This window comes from Piliocolobus tephrosceles, chromosome 17 (assembly GCF_002776525.5).
Source record: "Piliocolobus tephrosceles isolate RC106 chromosome 17, ASM277652v3, whole genome shotgun sequence".
Taxonomy (NCBI): domain Eukaryota; kingdom Metazoa; phylum Chordata; class Mammalia; order Primates; family Cercopithecidae; genus Piliocolobus; species Piliocolobus tephrosceles.
In genome coordinates this window covers 25,775,993-25,796,524 of record NC_045450.1, presented here as the reverse complement: position 1 = coordinate 25,796,524, position 20,532 = coordinate 25,775,993, and the positions used below count along the sequence as shown (strand labels likewise).

The window sequence follows — 20,532 nt, the reverse complement described above, 5'->3', positions numbered from 1 at the left end:
AGTGCGGTGGCTGGATCTCAGCTCACTGCAAGCTCCGCCTCCCAGGTTTACGCCATTCTCCTGCCTCAGCCTCCCAAGTAGCTGGGACTACAGGCGCCCGCCTCGTCGCCCGGCTAGTTTTTTGTATTCTTTAGTAGAGACGGGGTTTCACCGTATTAGCCAAGGTGGTCTCAATCTCCTGACCTTGTGATCCGCCTGTCTCGGCCTCCCAAAGTGCTAGGATTACAGGCTTGAGCCACCGCGCCCGGCCTAAATCAACTATTTGAATCCTTGTCTGGGGAACCCAAACACAGATGGCAAGTTTCTTAACCCCCTGCATCCTGGCTCCTCTGGATGGGTGAATTCCAGGAGTTATAAGAGACACGACACCCACAGCAGTGTCTGGCAGTATGTTTGGTTAATACATACAAAATAAAGAGACAAAGAAACTTTATTTATACAAAACTCCACCCCTTCTGTTCCACTCTCCTCAGCAAACACAGACAACAGGTGATGAAACTATCTTTAAAACACACAGATGAGCATTACTTAAGCCAAGGTCCCCGCCTTCCCTAGCACCTGAGGTCTGGGCCAACGTGCAGGGTAACTGGTGCCTTATGCCTGCTGCCTGGATCGCTCGGCCCACAGGGTAGCTGAGCATATTTATTCTGGGGGTCCCATGCATACGAGGAGCCCCCAGCCATACAGCTGTGCATGGGTGGTTGGCAGCAAATTGTCCCTGCTCTAGTCATAGCAATTTTTCATGTCCTCTGCTGCTCCCGTTAACTGAACACCCCTTGACAGCCGGGATGCTGCCTCCAGCATCAACCTAAGGAAGCTCTGTTGAATGAAAGTGCACCTCTAGGCAATGACCACCCTCCCTGAACTGCAATTTCTCATCAATTTTCCAAGGTCGCCCAAGTCATTCCCTTGATGGCTGTGTTAGTTTCTAGGCTCAGCTTCTAGTTCAGTGAGACAGAGGCAGGTGGGCCTCTATGTGGGCCATGGTGATTTGGCGGGCAAAACATGCCCTGGGCAGGTACAACAGGGACAGTCTGCTGCAGAAGTTGCGGATGGAGCAGCCAACAACTTGTTCACAAGTCAAGGTGCCCAAGGACCTGTTTTCCTGCAGGGGCCTGCTGTGGGGCACAGCGACCCAGTGCCCTCTACTCTCATTGGATGTGGCGAGCCCAGCCCACTGCTGGGCGGAGTCCAGTCTCTGCAGCCCAGCGTTAGGCCAATGTCAGTGGAACCTAACACCTTCATACCACGTTTCTTCAAGTCTTTTGGAAATCTGCCAGCCTGGCTGCCTTCCAAGAGGTGGCATTTCCCAGGCATGGATAAGCCCTAGTCCTCATCTGCAGATCTCAGCAACAAGAGGGCATGCACCTAAGAGACCCTCATGCATGTGGGACCCACGGAGACAAAGTTCACGATCTGGGGAGTCTGGCTGGAGCTCTGAGCACTGCCAGGGGCAGGAGGGAAGGACAATGAGGATTTACTCTTCTCGGAGATGCCCGAGGGTGCCAGGGAGGCCGGACAGAAGCTGGCCTCCAGTGGAACCCCACCTAGAGAGGGGTCTGGAGCCCTCAGGGGGGGTGTAGGGGGCGAGGACCTGTCTCCACAGCAGCAGCCACAGCAGGGACTAGCCACGACAGGGGCCTGGCCACCATCTTCCTGGCCATGACACTGCTTCAGGTGGCCGCACAGGTGGCAGGTGAGGGCTGAGTAGACGATGCCACTGCCCAGGCTGTCCCCAAGGGGGTCTGTGGCCTGCTCCGGGGGGAGTGGGGGCTTCCGCATGTCCTCTACTTTTTCCCCTGGTTCCAGACCCAGGTGCTCTGGGGAGCTGCTTGGGAGGTGTGAGCTCTGCGAGCTGTGAGGTGGCTCCCTGTCCAGTCCAAAGGTGAACAAGGGGACAGGGACTGGGGCAGGGTCCCCGGGGCAGCCAGGAATGAGGTCTTGGAAAGGCTTATACCCCTCTTCCCCACTGCTAGCCCCAAATCCACATTCTCCCGGGGACATGGCACTGCTGGCAAGCAGGCTCGAGAAGGCCTTGTACCCAGCCTCTCCCGGGGGACCCAAGCCCGCCACCGCACTGGCCTGAATGCCACCCTGCTGCACCGCATGTACAAACTCCCGATAGCCACTGGTGGGGGCCGAGGCGGGGGCGGCAGCCGCGCCGTGCTGGAGGACATTCCGACGGAGGATCTGCTCCCAGGTTTCTGGCTCAGGTGGTCCCACAGTGGTTGGCTCAGAGAGCTGGGGGGCACAGGGCATCTCAGGGTCCACTTCCTCCAGGTGTCTGGCCAGCAGCGGGTCCGGACCCAGCTCTCTGGGATGCGGGGACTGGCTCAGGGAGTTGCTGAAGCTGCGGTAAGCAGGGTTGCCTGAGATGACGAGGGGCACCTCTGCGAAAGTCAGGTTCTCTGGGCTCTGCGTTGGGCTGGCAGGAGGACTCGGCTCCTGGTGGAGAGGCTGCTCCTTGCCCCAGGGAGGCACCTCCTTGGGCCCTGCACTTGGGAACTCATCCCAGGGCATGTGAGCACTCGTGCTTCCCAAAGGTGGAAGAAGGCACGACTCCCCCATGTCCTGCTGGCAAAAGCCCCCATTCTCCCCTCCGAGCAGGTCCAGGAACAGGCTTTCTGTCAGCCGGGCCACAATACCCTCCCTTCCCTCCTGGAAGTCATCCCTGTTGCTCTCAGGTGATGCACAGAAGCTCCCTTTTTCTTCCTCTACCCCCTCCGCCTCCTCACACTCCACTGGAGCCTCAAACAACTCCACGCACCGCACCACGCTGATGCTCTCTGGCCAGAGGACTGTCCTGCTGATCTCCACCGGGCACCACGATGATTTTCCAGAGCCCTGGAAAGGCAGATCTTTGACAGCCTTGTGGGGATCCTCATCCCTTTTCATGTTGTGCTCGAGAAAACAGGGCAAGAGCTTGGTAAGACAATTCTTCCAGTGTCTGCAAAAGCAAAGTTTGGTCAGGGTTCAGTTTCAATACTTGAAAAACTCCTATGCATTCTTCAAAGCCCAGCCTGAAATCACCATGTCCTGATGGCCATCTACTGCAGACATGCCTTTTAATGTTATAATCAGTAATTGATCAGTCTATATTGCTAGAACGGGAAATGAGGGTAGGGCCTTTGTCTTGGGATTTCAGGAACCCAGCACATGTCCTGGCACCAAACACAAGCTCAGATCCGTTGAATAAGAAAAAGTCTTTATGGATGATTATAATTAAAAGCAACACCATATCCCAAGCCATGACCAATCAGAATGGATATGGAAGCCGGGTGCAGGGGCTCACGCCTGTAATCCCAGCACTTTAGGAGGCTGAGGCGGGAGGATCGCTTGAGCTCAGGAGCTTGAGAACAGCCTGGGCAACAGAGCCCAGGCTGTCTCAAACATCTCTACAAAAATTTTTTAAAAAATGAAAAATTAGCTGGGCATATTGGTGTATCACTTTAGTCCCAGCTACTCAGGAGGCTGAGGCCAGAGAATCACTTGAGCCCAGGAGTTTGAGGCTGCAGTGAATCACTGCAGTCTCAGTGATTGAGGGACAGAGCAAGACCCTGTGTCCCCAAAAAAAAGAAAAAAAAAAAAAAAGATGCAGGGTCCTAGGGTTGAAGAAGCATCCTGGACCCCCTTTAGTTTCTGGAGCGTGGAAAGGTCCAGCAGGCCCCAGGGAAGAAGCTAAGGAGGCCACAGTGGCGGGGCAACACAGCAAGAGCTTGTCTTTACAAAAACTTTTTTTATTAATATATTTTTTTTGAGACTAGAGTCTCATTCTGTCACCCAGGCTGGAGTGCAGTGGCACAATCTCCGCTCATTGCAACCTCCACCTCCCGGGTTCAAGTGATTCTCATGCCTCAGCCTCCTGAGTAGCTGGAATTACAGGCAAAAACCTTTTAAAATAGCCAGGCGTGGTAATGTACGTCTGTAGCATCAGCTACTCAGGAGGCTAAGGTGGGAGGATCACCTGAGCCCAGGAGTTTGAAGCTGCAGTGAGCTATGATTGCACCAGGGCACACCAGCCTGGGCAACAGAGTGAGATCCTGTATATTTAAAAAAAAAAGTGGAGGAGTGTTCAGGATAGTGGCTATTTGCCAACAAGTATACAATTAGGTCAGGATTTTAACAACAGGCACGTCTGCTCTGACTGTTAACTATAACAGCACTCCCAAGGGGCGTCACCATGTACCTGACACACCAGTGAAACTCAGGGGGCTTGGCCAGCACTCCACGTTTCCAAAACACCCCTCCTCCTGCCGTCCCTTGAAGCCTAATGTCCCAGGGCAATTACCGAATGCCGGGGAAGAGAAGGCAGACATAGAGCTAGGGGTTTGCCTCTCCAATTCTATCATCTTCCCAATTCATGCAGGCTGTGACCTAAGTCCAGATACATACGGGCACTTGGCTGGTTCCTGGCCTCGAGAGCGCTTCTCCCACTGTGACTCCTAAAATACAGAGACAGCCAATGAAAGAGCAGAGTGGCCTTGCAGCCCGGCCCACAGTACGGCAATGCTCAGGAAGGGGTGCAAGCCTTGACATCACACAGGTCGGAAGTCCAACAGGTCACTTACGCTTTCTGAGCCTCAGATTCCTGGGAATTAATGACATTGTCCTAATATTCACAGGGACTGTGGTCGATGGCAAAAGTGGCCACAGAGGAATGCTCTGAATCTCCTCCCATCCCTTGAATCTACCCTGGCCCTGGGACTTGCTAGGACCCATAGAATGTGATGGAAGTGACATCGTGCCAGTTCTGCACCTGGACCTCAAGAAGCCTTGGGACTTCCCACCCTTGAAAACTGAGCCACTTGGGGAACAAGCCTGGGCCGGCCTGCTGGAGGGTGGGAGGCACATGGCTCACGCACCTGCCCTGTCCCAGGTAAAAGTCAGCCAATTAGGCTGGGTGCGGTGGCTCATGCCTGTAATCCCAGCACTTTGGGAGGCCGAGGCGGGTGGATCACCTGACATCAGGAGTTCGAGACCAGCCTGACCAACATGGAGAAATCCCGTCTCTATTAAAAATACAAAATTAGCCTGGTGTGGTGGCGCATGCCTGTAATCCCAGCTACTCGGGAGACCAAAGCAAGAGAATCGCTTGAACCCGGGGGGCGGAGGTTGTGGTGAGCCAAGATCATGCCATTGCACTCCTGCCTGGGCAATAACTGCAAAACTCCGTCTCAGAAAAAGAAAAAAAACTGTCAGACACGGAGGGAGGCCATGGAGGGAGGCCAGCTCAGTCCAGATCTGCCCAGCCCAGCCCAGCCTCCCCCGCCACCCTCACTGCTGAGCCCAGCCCCAAATGCCAGCCTGCAGAAGCATGAGCTAAATAAAGTTGGTGTTGCAACCCTCTACATTTCAGGGTCATTTGTTACATAGCAAACACTAACTGATACATAAATGGCACTTGGTATTTGCAAGAGGCTGGAATATGCACTTTATAAGTATTGTCTCAATAAATTCCAATATCTGCCCTACCAGGTAAACACTGTTATAACCCACAAGAGGAAACTGAGGCTCAGAGAATTAAGCAACTTGCTCAAGTCCACACTGCCAGTGAGTGGCAGAGTCAGGAATCAAAGCCAGCACCACTAGATTCCAGAGTCCCTGGGAAAGCAAGGACCCTCAGACCTTCTCTTCTAGACAGGACCTGTATCCCGTTTCTCCTTCCTAGAGAACTCTAATCTTGCTCAGGCAAACCCCACCCACTCACCCACAGGACCATGGCCTTGAGGAAGCTGACTCCACCCCTGGCTCAGGGGTGGGATACATTTCAGGCCAGTGAGAACCCGGAAGGGATTCGCTGGTGCTGCAGGGGCAGTTTCCTACGCTTAAGAGGAAGACACAGAAAGCCTATCACCCTCTCGGTCCTCCTCTCCTTCTGGCCTCTAGCCCTGGTCCTGGCACCTCCCCAGGGAATGAACAGTGATGATGACCCAAGGGTCATTCTCCCAAGGGAAGGGAAGAAAACAGGAAACCAACCCCAGAGGAGCCCACCCCAGGCTGGGATTGCCAAGGAGAAGGGCGGGAAAGCCTCTGGTCTCCTAATGACCTCATTCGGCTTCTGCCTCTGTCTCCCCTGCAACCCTCCTGACTGTCCATTTGCCATTCCAGAAGCCAACGAATGTCCTTAACAGCCTAGGTGTTCTGAACCACATTTCTTCCTGTACACAGTCCCACATATCCTCACCCACACCCGCTCCTACCTGAGCATCCTGGATTATTATAGCCACGAGGTGGCTGCGGGCTGGGTTGGGAATCTGGTCCCACCATTCTTTCTTAATCCTGAAACACAAAAGGAAAAGGTGTTGATCTCTGAATTACTGACAGGTGAATGCTCCTCCCATAAAAATGCTCGTTATCACCAATACTTATTTGGCGTCAGAGATCAGGCTGGTTAGTTTCTGGAGGTCAAACCACTGACTCCTTACTCTAACCTGGTGACATGGATTCTATTGCTAACCCTATTCTACAGATGAGGAGAGTGAGGCCCAATAAGGTGGAGTGACAGCTGGTAGGTGGCAGAGCCAGGTTCACACTCCCGCATTCAGTTACCCAGAGCAGAGTTCCTGATGAGGCCACCTGTGTCCCCAGTGGGAACGAGACCCCAGGGGATTAGGAAAGACTCAAACTGCAGAGAGAAGGTTCTAGGTTCCCCTCAACAATCCCTTTTTCAGAGTGGCTGAGGGCAAATGACCAGGGAGTGGCCTGGGATGGCCTGGGAAGCTGGGGGATCTACGGAGAAACACACCCCTTCTCACTTCCTGGCCTGCCTGGGGCCATGGTGCATCATCACTGCGAGGTAAGATCCTCAGACCGATTCTGAATTAGCCTCTGCCCACGGTTTCAGTCAACACGTATTTATTGAGCACCTTCTATGCTTGACTCACTGAGCCCGGCCCTGAGGCCACAATAGTGAACGAAACAAAGATGCCTGCCTTGGTGAAACTGACCTTCAAGAGGGACAGATGGATGATCAATGGAGGCAGAAATGCTTATATGAGGCCAGGCATGGTGGCTCACGCCTGTAATCCCAGCATTTTGGGAGGCCGAGGCAGGTGGATCACCTGAAATTCGAGACCAGCCTGGCCAACATGGTGAAACCCCATCTCTACTAAAAATACAAAACTTAGCCAGGCATGGTGGCACACACCTGTAATCCCAGCTACTCAGGAGGCTGAGGGAGGAGAATCCCTTGAACCCAGGAGGCAGAGGTTGCAGTGAGCCGAGATCGCACCACTGCACTACAGCCTGGGTGACAGAGTGAGACTCCATCTCAAAAAAAAAAAAAAGAAAGAAAGAAAGAAATGCTTATATGAGGTTAATCATTCATGGCAATAAGTGCCATGAATAAAGATAAAGGGATAGAAGTTCAAGACCAGCCTGGGCTACATAAGTGACAGCCAGTCTCTACAAAATGTAAGAAAATTGGCCAGGCACAATGGTTCATGCCTATAATCCCAGCACCTTGGGAGGCTGAGGCAGGTGGATCACTTGAGGTCAGGAATTCAAGACCATCCTGGCCAACATGGTGAAACCCCATCTCTACTAAAAATACAAAAATTAGCCAGGTGTGGTGGCGCATGCCTGTAATCCCAGTTACTCGGGAGGCTAAGGCAGGATAATTGCTTGAACCCAGGAGGCGGAGGTTGCAGTGAGTCGAGATCACACCACTGCACTCCAGCTTGGTCTTTGAGACTCCATCTCAAAAAATAAAATAAAATAATAAAATAAAATAAATAAAATAAAATAAAATAAGGAAAATTAGCCAGGCCTAGTGGCACACGCCTGTTGTCCCAGCTACTCTGGAAGTTGAAATGGGAGGATCACTTTAGCCCAGGAATTGGAGGCTGCAGTGAGCCATAACCATGCCACTGCACTCCAGCCTGGGTAACAGAGTGAGACTCTGTCTAAAAAACAGAACAAAACAAGAAACCAAAGACAAAGAACAGCAAAGAGGCTGGCATGCTGGGATATGGTGATGGGGAGTGGGAAGAGGTACAGGTGATGGGGAAACTGAGGCTCAGAGCAAGGCAATCAGCCCAAGGTTGCCTGGAGGCATCAGTGACAAGATATGGAGGAGAATTTGCGTTCCCTGCCTACCTATTGTGTGCTGGGCCAAGAGCGGGCACTTTCATCAATCATGTGAATAATCCTCAGCCACCTCTAATCCTGACTTGGTGAGGCTGAGCTTGTTAGTCCCATTTCAGACATGGGAGGACTGAGGCTCTGAGACACCACGACTCCAAGGGCTGGCAAGAGCTCTCTGGAAACAATGCTCCTTCCACCACCTACCAGTCACTCGCCCCTCATCTCCTCCCTCAGCCTTTACTGTGATTCGGCCTCTTCTGGCTGACGAAATACGTTCTCACCATCACTCTCAATCTGCAAAGCAGGAACCCCAGGCTCAGGGGTTTCAGCAACTTGTCAGCCACCAGCTACCAAGCTCCAAGGCCAGGATTCAAACCCAGGTCTCCTGACTCCATCAGGGCAATCGTCGCAAATTCCTCTGGCTCCTACCACATACCCCCAAATGCCCCCAATTGCCCAGGCAGCCAGTGTCATAAGGGGACGTGGGATGACTCTATCTTGTTTGTCCCTGGCCAGCTCATTCTCCCCAGTCAGCGCCCCCCTCACATTTTCCCTCCTTGGAGAGCCTTATCCTGGTCCCCCTTGCAAAGAGCACCCCAGAAAATCTCTGACCTGCACCCTGGTCTAGTGCATTCAGAGCGTGGCTCACTATGGAAAACCATCTGTTCATCATTGATATGTATTCTGTCTCCCCACTAAGATGCCGGTTTTAGAAATGTGGTGTCCTGGCCAGGCGCAGTGGCTCAGGTCTGTAATCCCAGCACTTTGGGAGGCTGAGGCGGGCAGATCACGAGGTCAAGAGTTCAAGACCAGCCTGACCAACATGGTGAAACCCCGTCTCTACTAAAAATACAAAAAATTAGCCAGCCATGGTAGCATGCACCTGTAATCCCAGCTACTCAGGAGGCTGAGGCAGAAGAATTGCTTGAACTCGGGAGGCAGAGGTTGCTGTTAGCCAAGATCGCGCCACTGCACCAGCCTGGGCAACAGAGCGAGACCCCATCTCAAAAAAAAAAAACAAAACAAAACTGGGGTCCTTGTTGATCTCATTCTCAGCTCCACTCTCAAGGTGTGTAGTAGCTGCTCAATAAATATGTATTATTGAATGAGAGGACTGCAAAGGGGCAGATTGGAGGGGCAAGTCCCTGCCACCCTGCACTCCAGAGGGACCGCTCGGCGGCACTGGGCCCAGGACTCACTTGGTGATGCTGACATAGCACGACAGGCAGACGGCCAGGATGACAATGCAGGAGGTGCCGACACCCACCAGGAGGCGCTGCTCGAAGGGCTCTCTGTAGGCTGGAATTGGGAGGGGAAGCCATGAGCTGGAGTCAGCCATGGTACAGCCTGGGCTCCACTTCCCAGAACTGGAGACCCAGGGTCAAGACCCTCCTCTGAGACCCTCCACGATCTGGCCGCCAACCACCCCTCCACCTCATCTCCCCCCACTCTCCCTCTTGCACATTGAGTCCTCGTCACACCGGCCGCCTCATTGCCCCCTGCTCCTCCAAAGCTCAGTGCCACCTCCAGATCTTGAACTTGCTGCTCTTTCTTTCCAGAAGCACAGAAGTCAAATGCACCGACCTAGAAGCCGGGTGGCTTCGTGCTGTGTGACGCAGGACAAGTCCCTTACCTTCTCTGTGCCTCAGCATCCTCATCTGTACTATGAGGCTAATGACAGAACTTATCGTGCAGGGCTGTTGCGAGGATTACATGATGAATCAATAGATAATGCACTCAGAACAGAGTGGCCTGTCCACACTGTTAGCTGCCTTCATCTCAACATGGTTGACTCCTCCTTGTTCACTTTCATCGTCACATTCTCTGAAAAGTTTTCCCTGATACCTTCCCTGCGGTTGCCCTCCCATCGCTCCATCCCCTTCCTCTGCTTTTATTTTCTTCCCAGCACTCAATGTCATCCGGATCCATGTGATTTCTTTCTTTATATGTCTGCTTTTTGTCTCTCCCCTCCAGAATGTCAGCCCCACAAGAGTGGGGATTTCTGTCTGCTTTGTTCATCGCTGATTCCCCAGTGTCTAGCACAGGGTTAGCCATGTAGGATGAACTCAGTAACTATTTGCTGAAATAATTAATGAGGGTCCTACACATCGTATCTGTTTCATACAAGCTAATTCCCTTCCCCAGGCCAATGGCAGAGAAGAATCAATTCAAAACTTTCCCAAGCACCTGGTTCTGTGCTGGGCTCTGGAGATACAGCCATGGAGACCCTGCCTACGGAGCTCACAGCCCAGGGCGGGAGACACGTGGCTCAACTGATATCCACAGTGTAGGATAAGCAATGCTAAGAGGGCTCTGCAGTGGCAGGGTTGGGGTACTGCCAGCTGCCACTGCACCCACCACGTTGAAGAATCTTCTTTCATTGAGTTTTCACAACAGCCCTTACTCCTCCCGTTATACAGATGGGGAAACTGAAGCAGTCTTCTTCACTCAACAGCTTTTTCCTCTCTCCCTTGTCAGGGAGCCATGACCACCCTAAGGCTTGGGCCAATCACAATGATCCCGTTCCCTTTTCCAGGCATTGGAGTTCCCAATCTTCCTTGCAATGAGCAAGTAACAGTAACCATGTAACATCTAACAGTCCTAGCCAATGAGAAGTAAGGGGAATTTTGCTAGGGAAGCTTCTAGAGAGATGTTTGCTTCCCGATTAAAAAAGAGAGATGCACAAGGTACACTCTCTCGTAGCAGCCTTTCCTTTCCTTCCTGCTTTATGTAAGGCAGTGTGCAACGGCCAACCTGAGGGCATGGGTGGCAAGTCTAAGGATAAAATGCCACTGTGTGAAGGATGGCAGAAGGGAAGAGATATCACTTGGTTGCTGTACAAACCCCAGTAGGTCCATTTGTAAGATTTCATTTTATGTGAGACAATCAATATTTCTACTGCAAAAGACCTGTGGGATACCTCACTGAAAAGAGTTGTTTCTGGGATGTAGGTTTCAAGTGAGAAAGTTCCCAGCCTCCTTTGTGGCTATGTGTAGTCATGTAACCATTTTCACCAATAGAATTTGAGAGGAAGTGATGTGGCGCACTTCCGGGCCGCCTGCTTTCAAGAAGCAGATGTGCTCTCCACACCATCATGCCTCTTCTGCTGGCTGGATGCAGAATGGTGGGGCCCTAGAGCAGGGATTCTTCACTTGGGGTTGGTGGACCAACATGGCTGCAGGCAGAATTCAGGGCTCTGAGAACTTGGATGGGAAAGAAATTACATCTTTATTTTCCCCTAACCTCTGACACCTGGCATCTCCTTCCATTAAGGATGGAGGAAGGGGCCAGGAACACTGGCTCCCACCTGCAATCCCAGCACTTTGGGAAGCCAAGATGGGAGCATCACTGGAGTCCAGGAGGTCAAGAGTAGCCTGGGCAACATAGTGAGACCCTGTCTCTATTTATTTTAAAATTTTAAAAATAAAATTTAAATTTAAATTTAAAAAATGAATGGAGGGAGGAGACCCCAGTAATGATAGCATCAGTGATCCTGTCCCCAGGAAAACTCACAGCTATTCTCATATCACATATTTCAGTATCATGAAGTATTATTTATGCTTATCTACTTTGAAATTATACTAGTTATGAGATCTACCCCTAGAACTTATTTATATCTTAATAAAGAAGCACATATATCCCTAGATTAAAAATGTGTTTAAATATTTTATAACTGCATTTCAATACAATTAGTTTCCTCTGTAATTCTATTTCTTATTTTATTTCATTGTATTTATTTATTTTTAGAGATGGGCTCTTGCTCTGTCCACCCAGGTGGGAGTACAGTGGTACGATCACGGCTCACTGAAGCCTCAAACTCCTGGGTTCAAGTGAACCTCCCACCTCAGCCTTCCCAGTACCTGGGACTACAGGTGCATGCCACCATGCCTGACTAATTTTTTGTACAGATGGGGGTCTCACTATGTTGCCCAGGCTGGGATTTTATGTATTTAAAAATATTCTGAGATGAGGTCCATAGGCTTCACCAGGCTGCCAAATGGAACCAGGACACAAAAACAGTTAAAAATCTTTGTCCTGGAGAATGATGGTACCACAAGATGGACAGAACCTCACTCCCCAGATTTCTATAGGTAGGGAAACCACCCACAAACCAGCGACATTCACATTAGCTTGTTACATGAGCAAGAAATATATTCCGATAGTGTTAAGCCATGGAAATTGTGGGCTTGTTTGTTACTGCAGCCTAGCCTACCTACCTGACCGATACACCATGGCAGGTTGTAATTTCATTATTTGCCATTAGAGGCATCCTATGATATAAAAACCCAGAGACTCAGCCAGGGGAAGTGTCTGGCCACAGGGGAAGAATGGAGAGTGGAGATTAGCATTGCTAAGGCCTCTTGATACTCACAGTTGTACCACTTGGTGCTGGGGCTCCACTCACTCCAGGTGGTGTTATAGCGCTGAGCCCAGGCCCTCACCCGTGCCCTGTAGGAAATTCCAGACTTCAGGGTGCTGGCTGAGATGCGGAGAGTGGGTTTTAGGTAGGTCACATTATAGATTCTGAACTGGTAGAGAAAAGGGAGATGTTAGTGCACCAGCCGGGGGCGAGGGGGACCAGTGCCCACCCTGGTTGCTGTCCTTAGCTGACCCCACCATGTTTAAGAGCCATCAGCCTAGGTATTTGGTTGTTCGTCCTGTTTAGGTCATTGCTTGCCACCTCTGTAACTGTGACCAGGCCAAAGCAACACAAGTTAGGCTCCCCGACTCATTAGCCGTATTATGTTACTTAGGTAAGTTGTTTAACCTTTCTGAGTTTTCGTGAGATAATTCAATCTCATCTGTAAAACAAGGGTAAGAGTCCCTACTACCACTTCCTGGCTGTGTGACCTTAAGTAAGTGACATAACCTCTCTGGACCTCAATGTCTTCATCTGCAAAATGAGGGTAATAAAAGTGCCTATCTCCCTCCCCCCAGGGTTGTGGTGATAAGGAAATGGGTTAATATAGGTAAGTATTTTGAATAGGTTTTGGTATACAAAAAGCACAGGGTGATCTTTCTGAAGGACTGGCAGGGTCAAGGCATCTCTCTCTGTCCTTCATGGGCTTCCTAGTGTCTCCAGGGTCAAGTCCAAACTCATTGGCCTAGAATCTAATGCTCTGCCCAACCTAGCCTTCACTAAGAAGTGACCTCCAAGATGTGTTGTTAAGTAAACAAGGTAAGATGCAGATGTGTATGTGTTCTCTGCTTCCTTTTATGTTTTTGTTTGTTTGTTTTATTTTGTTTTGTTTTGTTTTTTTAAAGAGAGATGGGGCCGGGCATGGTTCACGCCTGTAATCCCAGCCCTTTGGGAGGCCAAAGTGGGTGGATCACTTGAGTGAGGAGTTCAATCAAGACCAGCCTGGCCAACATGGTGAAACCCTGTCTCTACTAAAAATACAAAAATTAGCTGGGTGTGGTGGCAGGCGCCTGTAATCCCAGCTACTCAGGAGGCTGAGGCAGAAGAATCGTTTGAACCCAGGAGGCGGAGATTGCAGTGAGCTGAGATCACGCCACTGCACTCTAGCCTGGGTGACAGAGCGAGACTTTGTCTCAAAAAAAACAAAAAGAAAGAGAGAGATGGCACAAGGATCACTGCAGACAAACCTAAGATGGCCCCCAGGATCCCCACTTTGAATCATGTCTTTGTGTCATCTGGTCTTCTCGAGTGTGGGCAGGACCTGCTGCTTGTTTCTAACCCATAGAATATGGTAAAGGTGATGAGATACATAGAGGATTTCATGGATGTGATTATATTACAGAAGACTGCAAGTCTCTCTGCCTTGATGGCTTTGCAAAGGGCACACGGGAAGGAATGCGGGGTTAACTACAACCAAAAGCCAGCACGAAACTGAGGCTCTCAGTTCAACAGCCTGCCAGGACCTGAATGTCACCAATATCATATGAGCTTAGAAGTGACCCTTCCCCAGTTGAGCCTCAGATGAAACTGCAGCCCCAGCCCACAACTTGATTATAGCCTCACGAGACTCTAAAGCAGAGAACCTGGCTAAGCTATGTTCAGACTCCCAACCCACAGAAACTGTGAGATAATAAATAGGTGTTGTTTAAAGCTGTGAAGCTGGTGGTACCATTATTATGCAGCAATAGAAAATTAAGACAGCAATGAATGAACACACACATTTGCTTGTATAGACATAAGCTCTCTCTAGAGGATGCACATGCCCTCTGCCTGCCCTAACCTTGCCTCCTTTTCCCTCCTGGCAAGAGACAGATAGCAGCCATCAGTCTCTGGGAAAAAAAACAGGAGGCTGCAGTCAGGAGAGAAACGTATTTCCATTCTAAGTCCTTTTGTACCATTTGTATTTTTATTTCATGTAACTATTACTTTTACCCTCCAAAAAAGCTTTAAAAAGTGATAAATGAATGCTATATTCATGACTGACCATGATGGCAAGTGAACAACCTGAGTTCTCATCCTGTCACTCCTCTCCCTGCGAGATCCAGGGCTATGCATCTCCCTCTCCTCCTCCTCAGCCCCCGGCAGTTTCTTCCTGGTTCCTGGCAGCTCCATTTCTGCTTGTGGTTGGAAGCACATTTGGGAAAATCTGGTGCAAAGTGAGCCAAGGGGAGTTTTTCACAACAAAGAAGCAAAGTCCCAATAGATTGCTGGAGCAATTGCAGTGAGTTCAGAGATTTTCCTATTCCAGAGGAGCTGAGGGCGGGGTGTGAGTTGAGGGGAGACTGGAGATGGGAGGGAAAATTCTCACTCCCTTTCATCTTTCTTTCTAAACAAGAGTAAATAAGAAGCAATAGCTAGATTACTGAAGAAATTGTACTGAAGAAATTGTACAAGAAATTGAAGGGAGCTGGGAACTGGGAAATGTTTTGTTAAGAAACAAAAGAGAAATCTGAGCTTCCAGGGAACTACTTGCAGTTTGTCTGTTTTCTTAACAAGAAGGTCAGGTATTCAGGAGACCATCTCTGAGAGAAATGTCCATGGGAGGAAAAAGAGCACACAGGCTTGGGAGTTCAAATACTGGGCACAAATCTCAGATCTGGGCTGGATGCGGTGGCTCAAGCCTGTAATCCCAGCACCTTGGGAGGCCAAGCCAGGGGGATCACATGAAGCCAGGAGATCCAGACCAGCCTAGACAACATGGCGAGACCCTGTCGCTACTAAAAATACAAAAAATTAGCTTGGCATGGTGGCCTGTGCTTGTAGTCCCAGCTACCTGGGAAGCAGAGGTGGGAGAATTACCTGAGCCCGGAAAGTCGAGGATGCAGTGAGCCATGATCACGCCACTGCACTCCAGCCTGGGTGACAGAGTGAGACTCTATCTCAAAAACAACAACAACAACAACAAAAACTCAGCCCTGCCATACCCAGCTGTGTGATCCTGAGCAATGTGCCTGGCACATAGTAGGCATATAAAATATGGAAACCATTATTATGAGGAAGGCATTCAGGGCTCTAAACTTTTGGCTTTGTTTTGTGCTTTTACACTGCACATATTCCCACATCCCCCATTCCCATAATCCTCAAACATCCCATGAATTTTCAGACCCATAAACCTTTTATCAGGCAGTTCCCTCTGCCTGGTCTACCTTTCCCTTCTTTTCCTATCTAGAAAACTCCTATGCATCCTTCAATGCCCAAGCCAAAACTCCCCCTCCACTATAGAACCTTGCCTAGAAATCATCTAGGGGAATAAATGAGTAGCTCTAGCCCCAAAATTCAGTAGTAAGTTCCTAATGTTTCTTTCTGGAACTTATCCCACTCAGTATGAGCCACAGCTGGTGTCTGCAGTGCTGTGGCAGATGCAGGTTGACACCCACCCAGCTTTTATGCCATCAGGTTTAGGTGCCCACTGCTTAGGACAGAACTCCGCTGTCTGCAACTCCAGGGCTAACCCTCATTGGTCTAAGCCAATTGTGCCAATCCCATCGCCTAGCCTATCATTCATCAGAGGGGAGCATGTGGCCAAGCTCTGGCCAATCACTAAATTCTTTATGTTCAGCTCTGTCCTCAGGAAGAGAGAGATGGGGTATCTCAGTTGCCACTGTTCCACCCACAAGAGAAGCTGGACTTCATTCTTCTGCCTCAGACCCGGTATCCGGTGGCCTGTGGCATCCCTGAGCACCAACATGCCCCTAAGCCATAGCCCAGGCATGCTGACCAATCCAATCCCATGACTGGCATCTGGTGCCAGGTCTTAAACCTGGCTGGCATTTTAACCAGCACAGTCCTGCTTCCCCTTCCCCAGTTTCCCCTGGGGAAGCCACTCCTACCTTATTTTCAATTCATCTGGTTTGGGTGGAACTGAGCCCACTTGCAGCCCCAGAGGCAGATATGTGACACCTCCCTGGACAAGCAGGGCCCTCCACCAATACCCTCTCTGCACCCACAGCCAGTGATTGGTTCAGAGGCTGGCACAGGATCAAAGCCGGGCCACTGAGCAGCAGCCTCAGGACTCTTATTAAAACCATCAAGAAAAAAACCCTTTTCCCACTACAGCTTTGGGATGTAGGCCTGGAGCAACTAGTGGGCATATCTGCCACTACATGGGGGAAGAGCCTGCCTAAAAATGAAGCCAGTACAGAATAAAGCAGGGCGCAGAGCTGGACAGGTTCCTAGAAGCTGGATCCAGCCATGCCTGAAGGCAGCTCTAGAAATATGAAAATATTAAATAACATATCTTTGGACTCTATAGGTGGTACCTTTCTCCTCCCCCCAGCCCATCCTGGGGACTCTCCGTAGGTCTTGCACAGGCCTGGGGCACGGGAAGGAGATTTATTGACCAAACAAAACTTGCCCCATTCTCTAGCATCTGTATACTCCTTTCCCCCATGCCCTCGGCTTTCTGAGCCTCTGCTGTGTGATCCAACTGCCCCATTCCTGCTCCTTCCCCATACCTGGCCCAGTGCCAAGGGGGAAACCAGACCTGAGAGATGTAAATCAACACCCCTGGCTTGGTCAGATTGAGAGGAAACAGCGACAGACACCAGTATGGGAGCTTAAGGTGGCAGGTGCCTGCTCCCTGACAGTCAACCAGGCCCAGCCTGGGCCCCTGGGATGCACAGAGCAGGCCCTCACAAACCTCAAGGAGCAAATGACAGACCAGTGTGTGGGTCAGTGGGCAGATGGGGATCTCTGTGGCCTGGGGCACTTAGGAGAAAGGGTACATGGCTTTTAGGACACATGTGTGCCAAACAGGGGAGTTCATCTGTATCACACACCTTGTACTCTCATAGCCTTGTGGACGGGTGCTCCTGTCACTCCTCTGTTATAGATGAGGAAACTGAGGCACAAAGAGGTTATGGGATATGCCCAACATCACACAGCTGGCGAGTGGCAGAGCAGGCACTGGAATGCAGCCCTGTGGACCCCAGGACCCATATGTCCAGAGATTATCCCTTCAACGGGAATGTGAGGAAGGTGGATTCAGGGTAGGGAAACACGGGTGGCAGGAAGTGACCCCCCCGCACACCGGCAGCAAAACTAGGGGGACTCAGCCACCCACTGTGGACGGTCCCTGCCATTATTGACCTGATAGTTTCCTGTAAATCCTCTCGCTCTTTTTAAAGATGTCAATACGTGTATTTAAGGAGGAACTCCACTGGCCAGGTGCGGTGGCTCACACCTGTAATCCCAGCACTTTGGGAGGCTGAGGCGGGTGGATCACCTGAGGTCAGGAGTTCGAGACTAGCCTGGCCAACACGGTGAAACCCTATCTCTACTAAAAATACAAACATCAGCCGGGCATGGTGACAGCTGCCTGTAGTCCCGGCTACTCAGGAGGCTGAGCCAGGAGAATCGCTAGAACGCAGGAGGTGGAGATTGCAGTGAGCCGAGATCGCACCACTGCACTCCAGCCTGGGTGACAGAGTGAGACACTGTCTCAAAACAAACAAACAACAACAACGAAAACTCCACTACCACTACCGTGAAGGGAATGTCAGGACTAGCTGCCATGTGGACCAAGCAACAAACTGACCTTGTTTTCTTGGGAAAGTCTAAGCCTGGGGTGTGGCCTCTGCTTTATTCATTAAAAGGAATTAGTAAACGAGTCAGCTCACAGAGACTCCCTCCTTACCCGGTTGGCCTCAAAAGGGAACTGACATGGGTCACTCTCTCTTGAGTCAGTATTATTCTCTTCAATAATAGGGTTATTCAAGTGAGCTGTGGATGTGCCACCTACGATCGCTTGTGTCCCCCAAACTGGGAAACACAGACGCAGCCCACAGCCCTACCTTTACAGATGAGGAGCGGCGTGCAGAAATAACTCCCCTTGATTGTAAACTAGTTCAACCATTATGGAAAACAGTATGGCAATTCCTCAAGGATCTAGAACTAGATGTACCATATGACCCAGCCATCCCACTACTGGGTATATACCCAAAGGATTATAAATCATGCTGCTATAAAGACACATGCACACGTATGTTTATTGCGGCACTATTCACAATAGCAAAGACTTGGAATCAACCCAAATGTCCATCAGTGACAGACTGGATTAAGAAAATGTGGCACATATACACCATGGAATACTATGCAGCCATAAAAAAGGATGAGTTTGCGTCCTTTGTAGGGACATGGATGCAGCTGGAAACCATCATTCTTAGCAAACTATCACAAGAAGAGAAAACCAAACACCGCATGTTCTCACTCATAGGTGGGAACTGAACAATGAGCTCACTTGGACTCAGGAAGGGGAACATCACACAATGGGGCCTATCAGGGGGAGGGGGGAGGGAGGAGGGATTGCATTGGGGAGTTATACCTGATATAAATGATGAATTGATGGGTGCTGACGAGTTGATGGGTGCAGCACACCAACATGGCACATGTATACATATGTAACAAACCTGCACGTTATGCACATGTACCCTAGAACTTAAAGTATAATAAAAAATAAAATTAAAAAAAAAAAATCATTAAAAAAAAAAAAAAAGAAATAACTCCCCTTCTCTGATGTGCTGGGTGAGGGGCCAGGAAGCGAAGGGACTTGCCTAGGGCAGAGCCAGGTGAGAAGCCAGGTCTCTAGCTCCTGGGATTTGCTATCCAGTCGCAGGGCTTGCCGCCTAGGCTCCTGGCTGCAGGGACTAGGCGTCTGCTGGTCACCCACCCTGTTCCCCAGAGGTCACAGAAAAACGTCAAAGCATGCCCACTCACATTTGCCGGGTCGTTTTCACTCCAAATGTTGACTGCGTAGGTGAGATCATTATACAGGTAATTGTCAGGGGGATACGGGTTGCTCCAGGTCAGCAGCACAGTGTCGGAGACATTGGTGTGAACCGTGAGGTTTCCCGGGGCCCTGGGTTTCACTGCAGGAGAAGCGGCGTCTATGTGAGGATCTATGCAATGACTCCCCCATCACCCAGTCCAGCCCCAGACTGCAAACCACAGCCACCACCCAGATTTTTGGTCAACAAAACCTCTGTAGCATACTTCTGGAGCACCACAGATTCAGAGCCACAATTTAATGTTGCTAAAATTCTATATAGAACTTTAGTGTTTATTAATTACCTTTTTTTTTTTTTTTTTGAGACAGGGTCCCACTCTGTTGCCCAGGCTGGAGTGCAGTGGCACAGTCACAGCTCACTGCAGCCTCAGTTGCCCAGGGCTCAAGTGATCTGCCTGCCTCGGGCTCCAAAAGAGCTGGGATTCCAGGCATGAGCCACCGCGCCTGGTCTTTATTAACCACCTTTCTACAGTGAAGGCAAAATGTATGAGCCAAAGTCACCCAAACTTCAGCTTTTTTTTTTTTTTTGAGACATAATGTCACTCTGTCACCCAGGCTGGAGTGCAGTAGCATGATCTAGGCTCACTGCAACCTCCGCCTCCTGGGTTCAAATTATTCTCCTACCTCAGCCTCCCCTCTCGAGTAGCTGGGATTACAGGCGCCTGCCACCATGCCAGACTAATTTTTTGTATTTTTAGTAGAGACGGGGTTTTACCATGTTGGCCAGGCTGGTCTCAAACTCCTGACCTCAGGTGATCCACCCACGTCTGCCTCCCAAAGTGCTGGGATTATAGGCGTGAACCACCATGCTCAGTCTCAAACTTCAGCTTTTACAGCTGCATCCTTCACTCCTTTGGCTACATCTCCGTACTTTATGATGATTTACTGAGTATTTTTCTTTATTTTGATTGATCTGTTTTGAAACTTGGTCTCCTTTGAAGCAATCATATCCCTGAGACCTCGCATTATACTACGCATCACGGGAATATAATAGAATGCATTTTAATATGCATTAAAATCAATATACTAAAAATATATTTCATTTTTATTAAAACCCAAATGTAGGCTGGGTATGTAGGCTCACATCTGTAACCCCAGCACTTTAGGAGGCTAAGGCAAGAGGATCAGTTGAGGCCAGGAGTTTGCGACCAGCCAGCCTGAGCAACACAGTGAGACTCTCATCTCCACAAAAAACAAATTTTTTTAAGTTAGCTAGGTATGGTGATGCACACTTTAGTCCTAG

General features: G+C 50.1%; 1 protein-coding gene across 2 annotated transcripts in view; it reads right to left on the bottom strand.

Moving 5' to 3' along the window:
- Positions 1-412: 412 nt before the first annotated feature.
- IL4R (interleukin 4 receptor) overlaps positions 413-20,532 on the bottom strand; it is a 53,102-nt gene continuing 32,982 nt past the window's right edge. Inside the window, exons 5-10 of one of the 2 annotated variants that reach the window (XM_023192922.3) lie at positions 19,220-19,371; positions 12,458-12,614; positions 9,285-9,384; positions 6,201-6,279; positions 4,393-4,442; positions 413-2,947 (exon numbers count right to left, since the gene is read on the bottom strand). In XM_023192922.3, coding sequence (XP_023048690.2) covers positions 1,369-2,947; positions 4,393-4,442; positions 6,201-6,279; positions 9,285-9,384; positions 12,458-12,614; positions 19,220-19,371 — 2,117 coding nt within the window. In that variant the 3' untranslated portion in view covers positions 413-1,368. The remainder of the gene's footprint in view (positions 2,948-4,392; positions 4,443-6,200; positions 6,280-9,284; positions 9,385-12,457; positions 12,615-19,219; positions 19,372-20,532) is intronic. The other variant, XM_023192923.3, reaches the window with a different exon arrangement.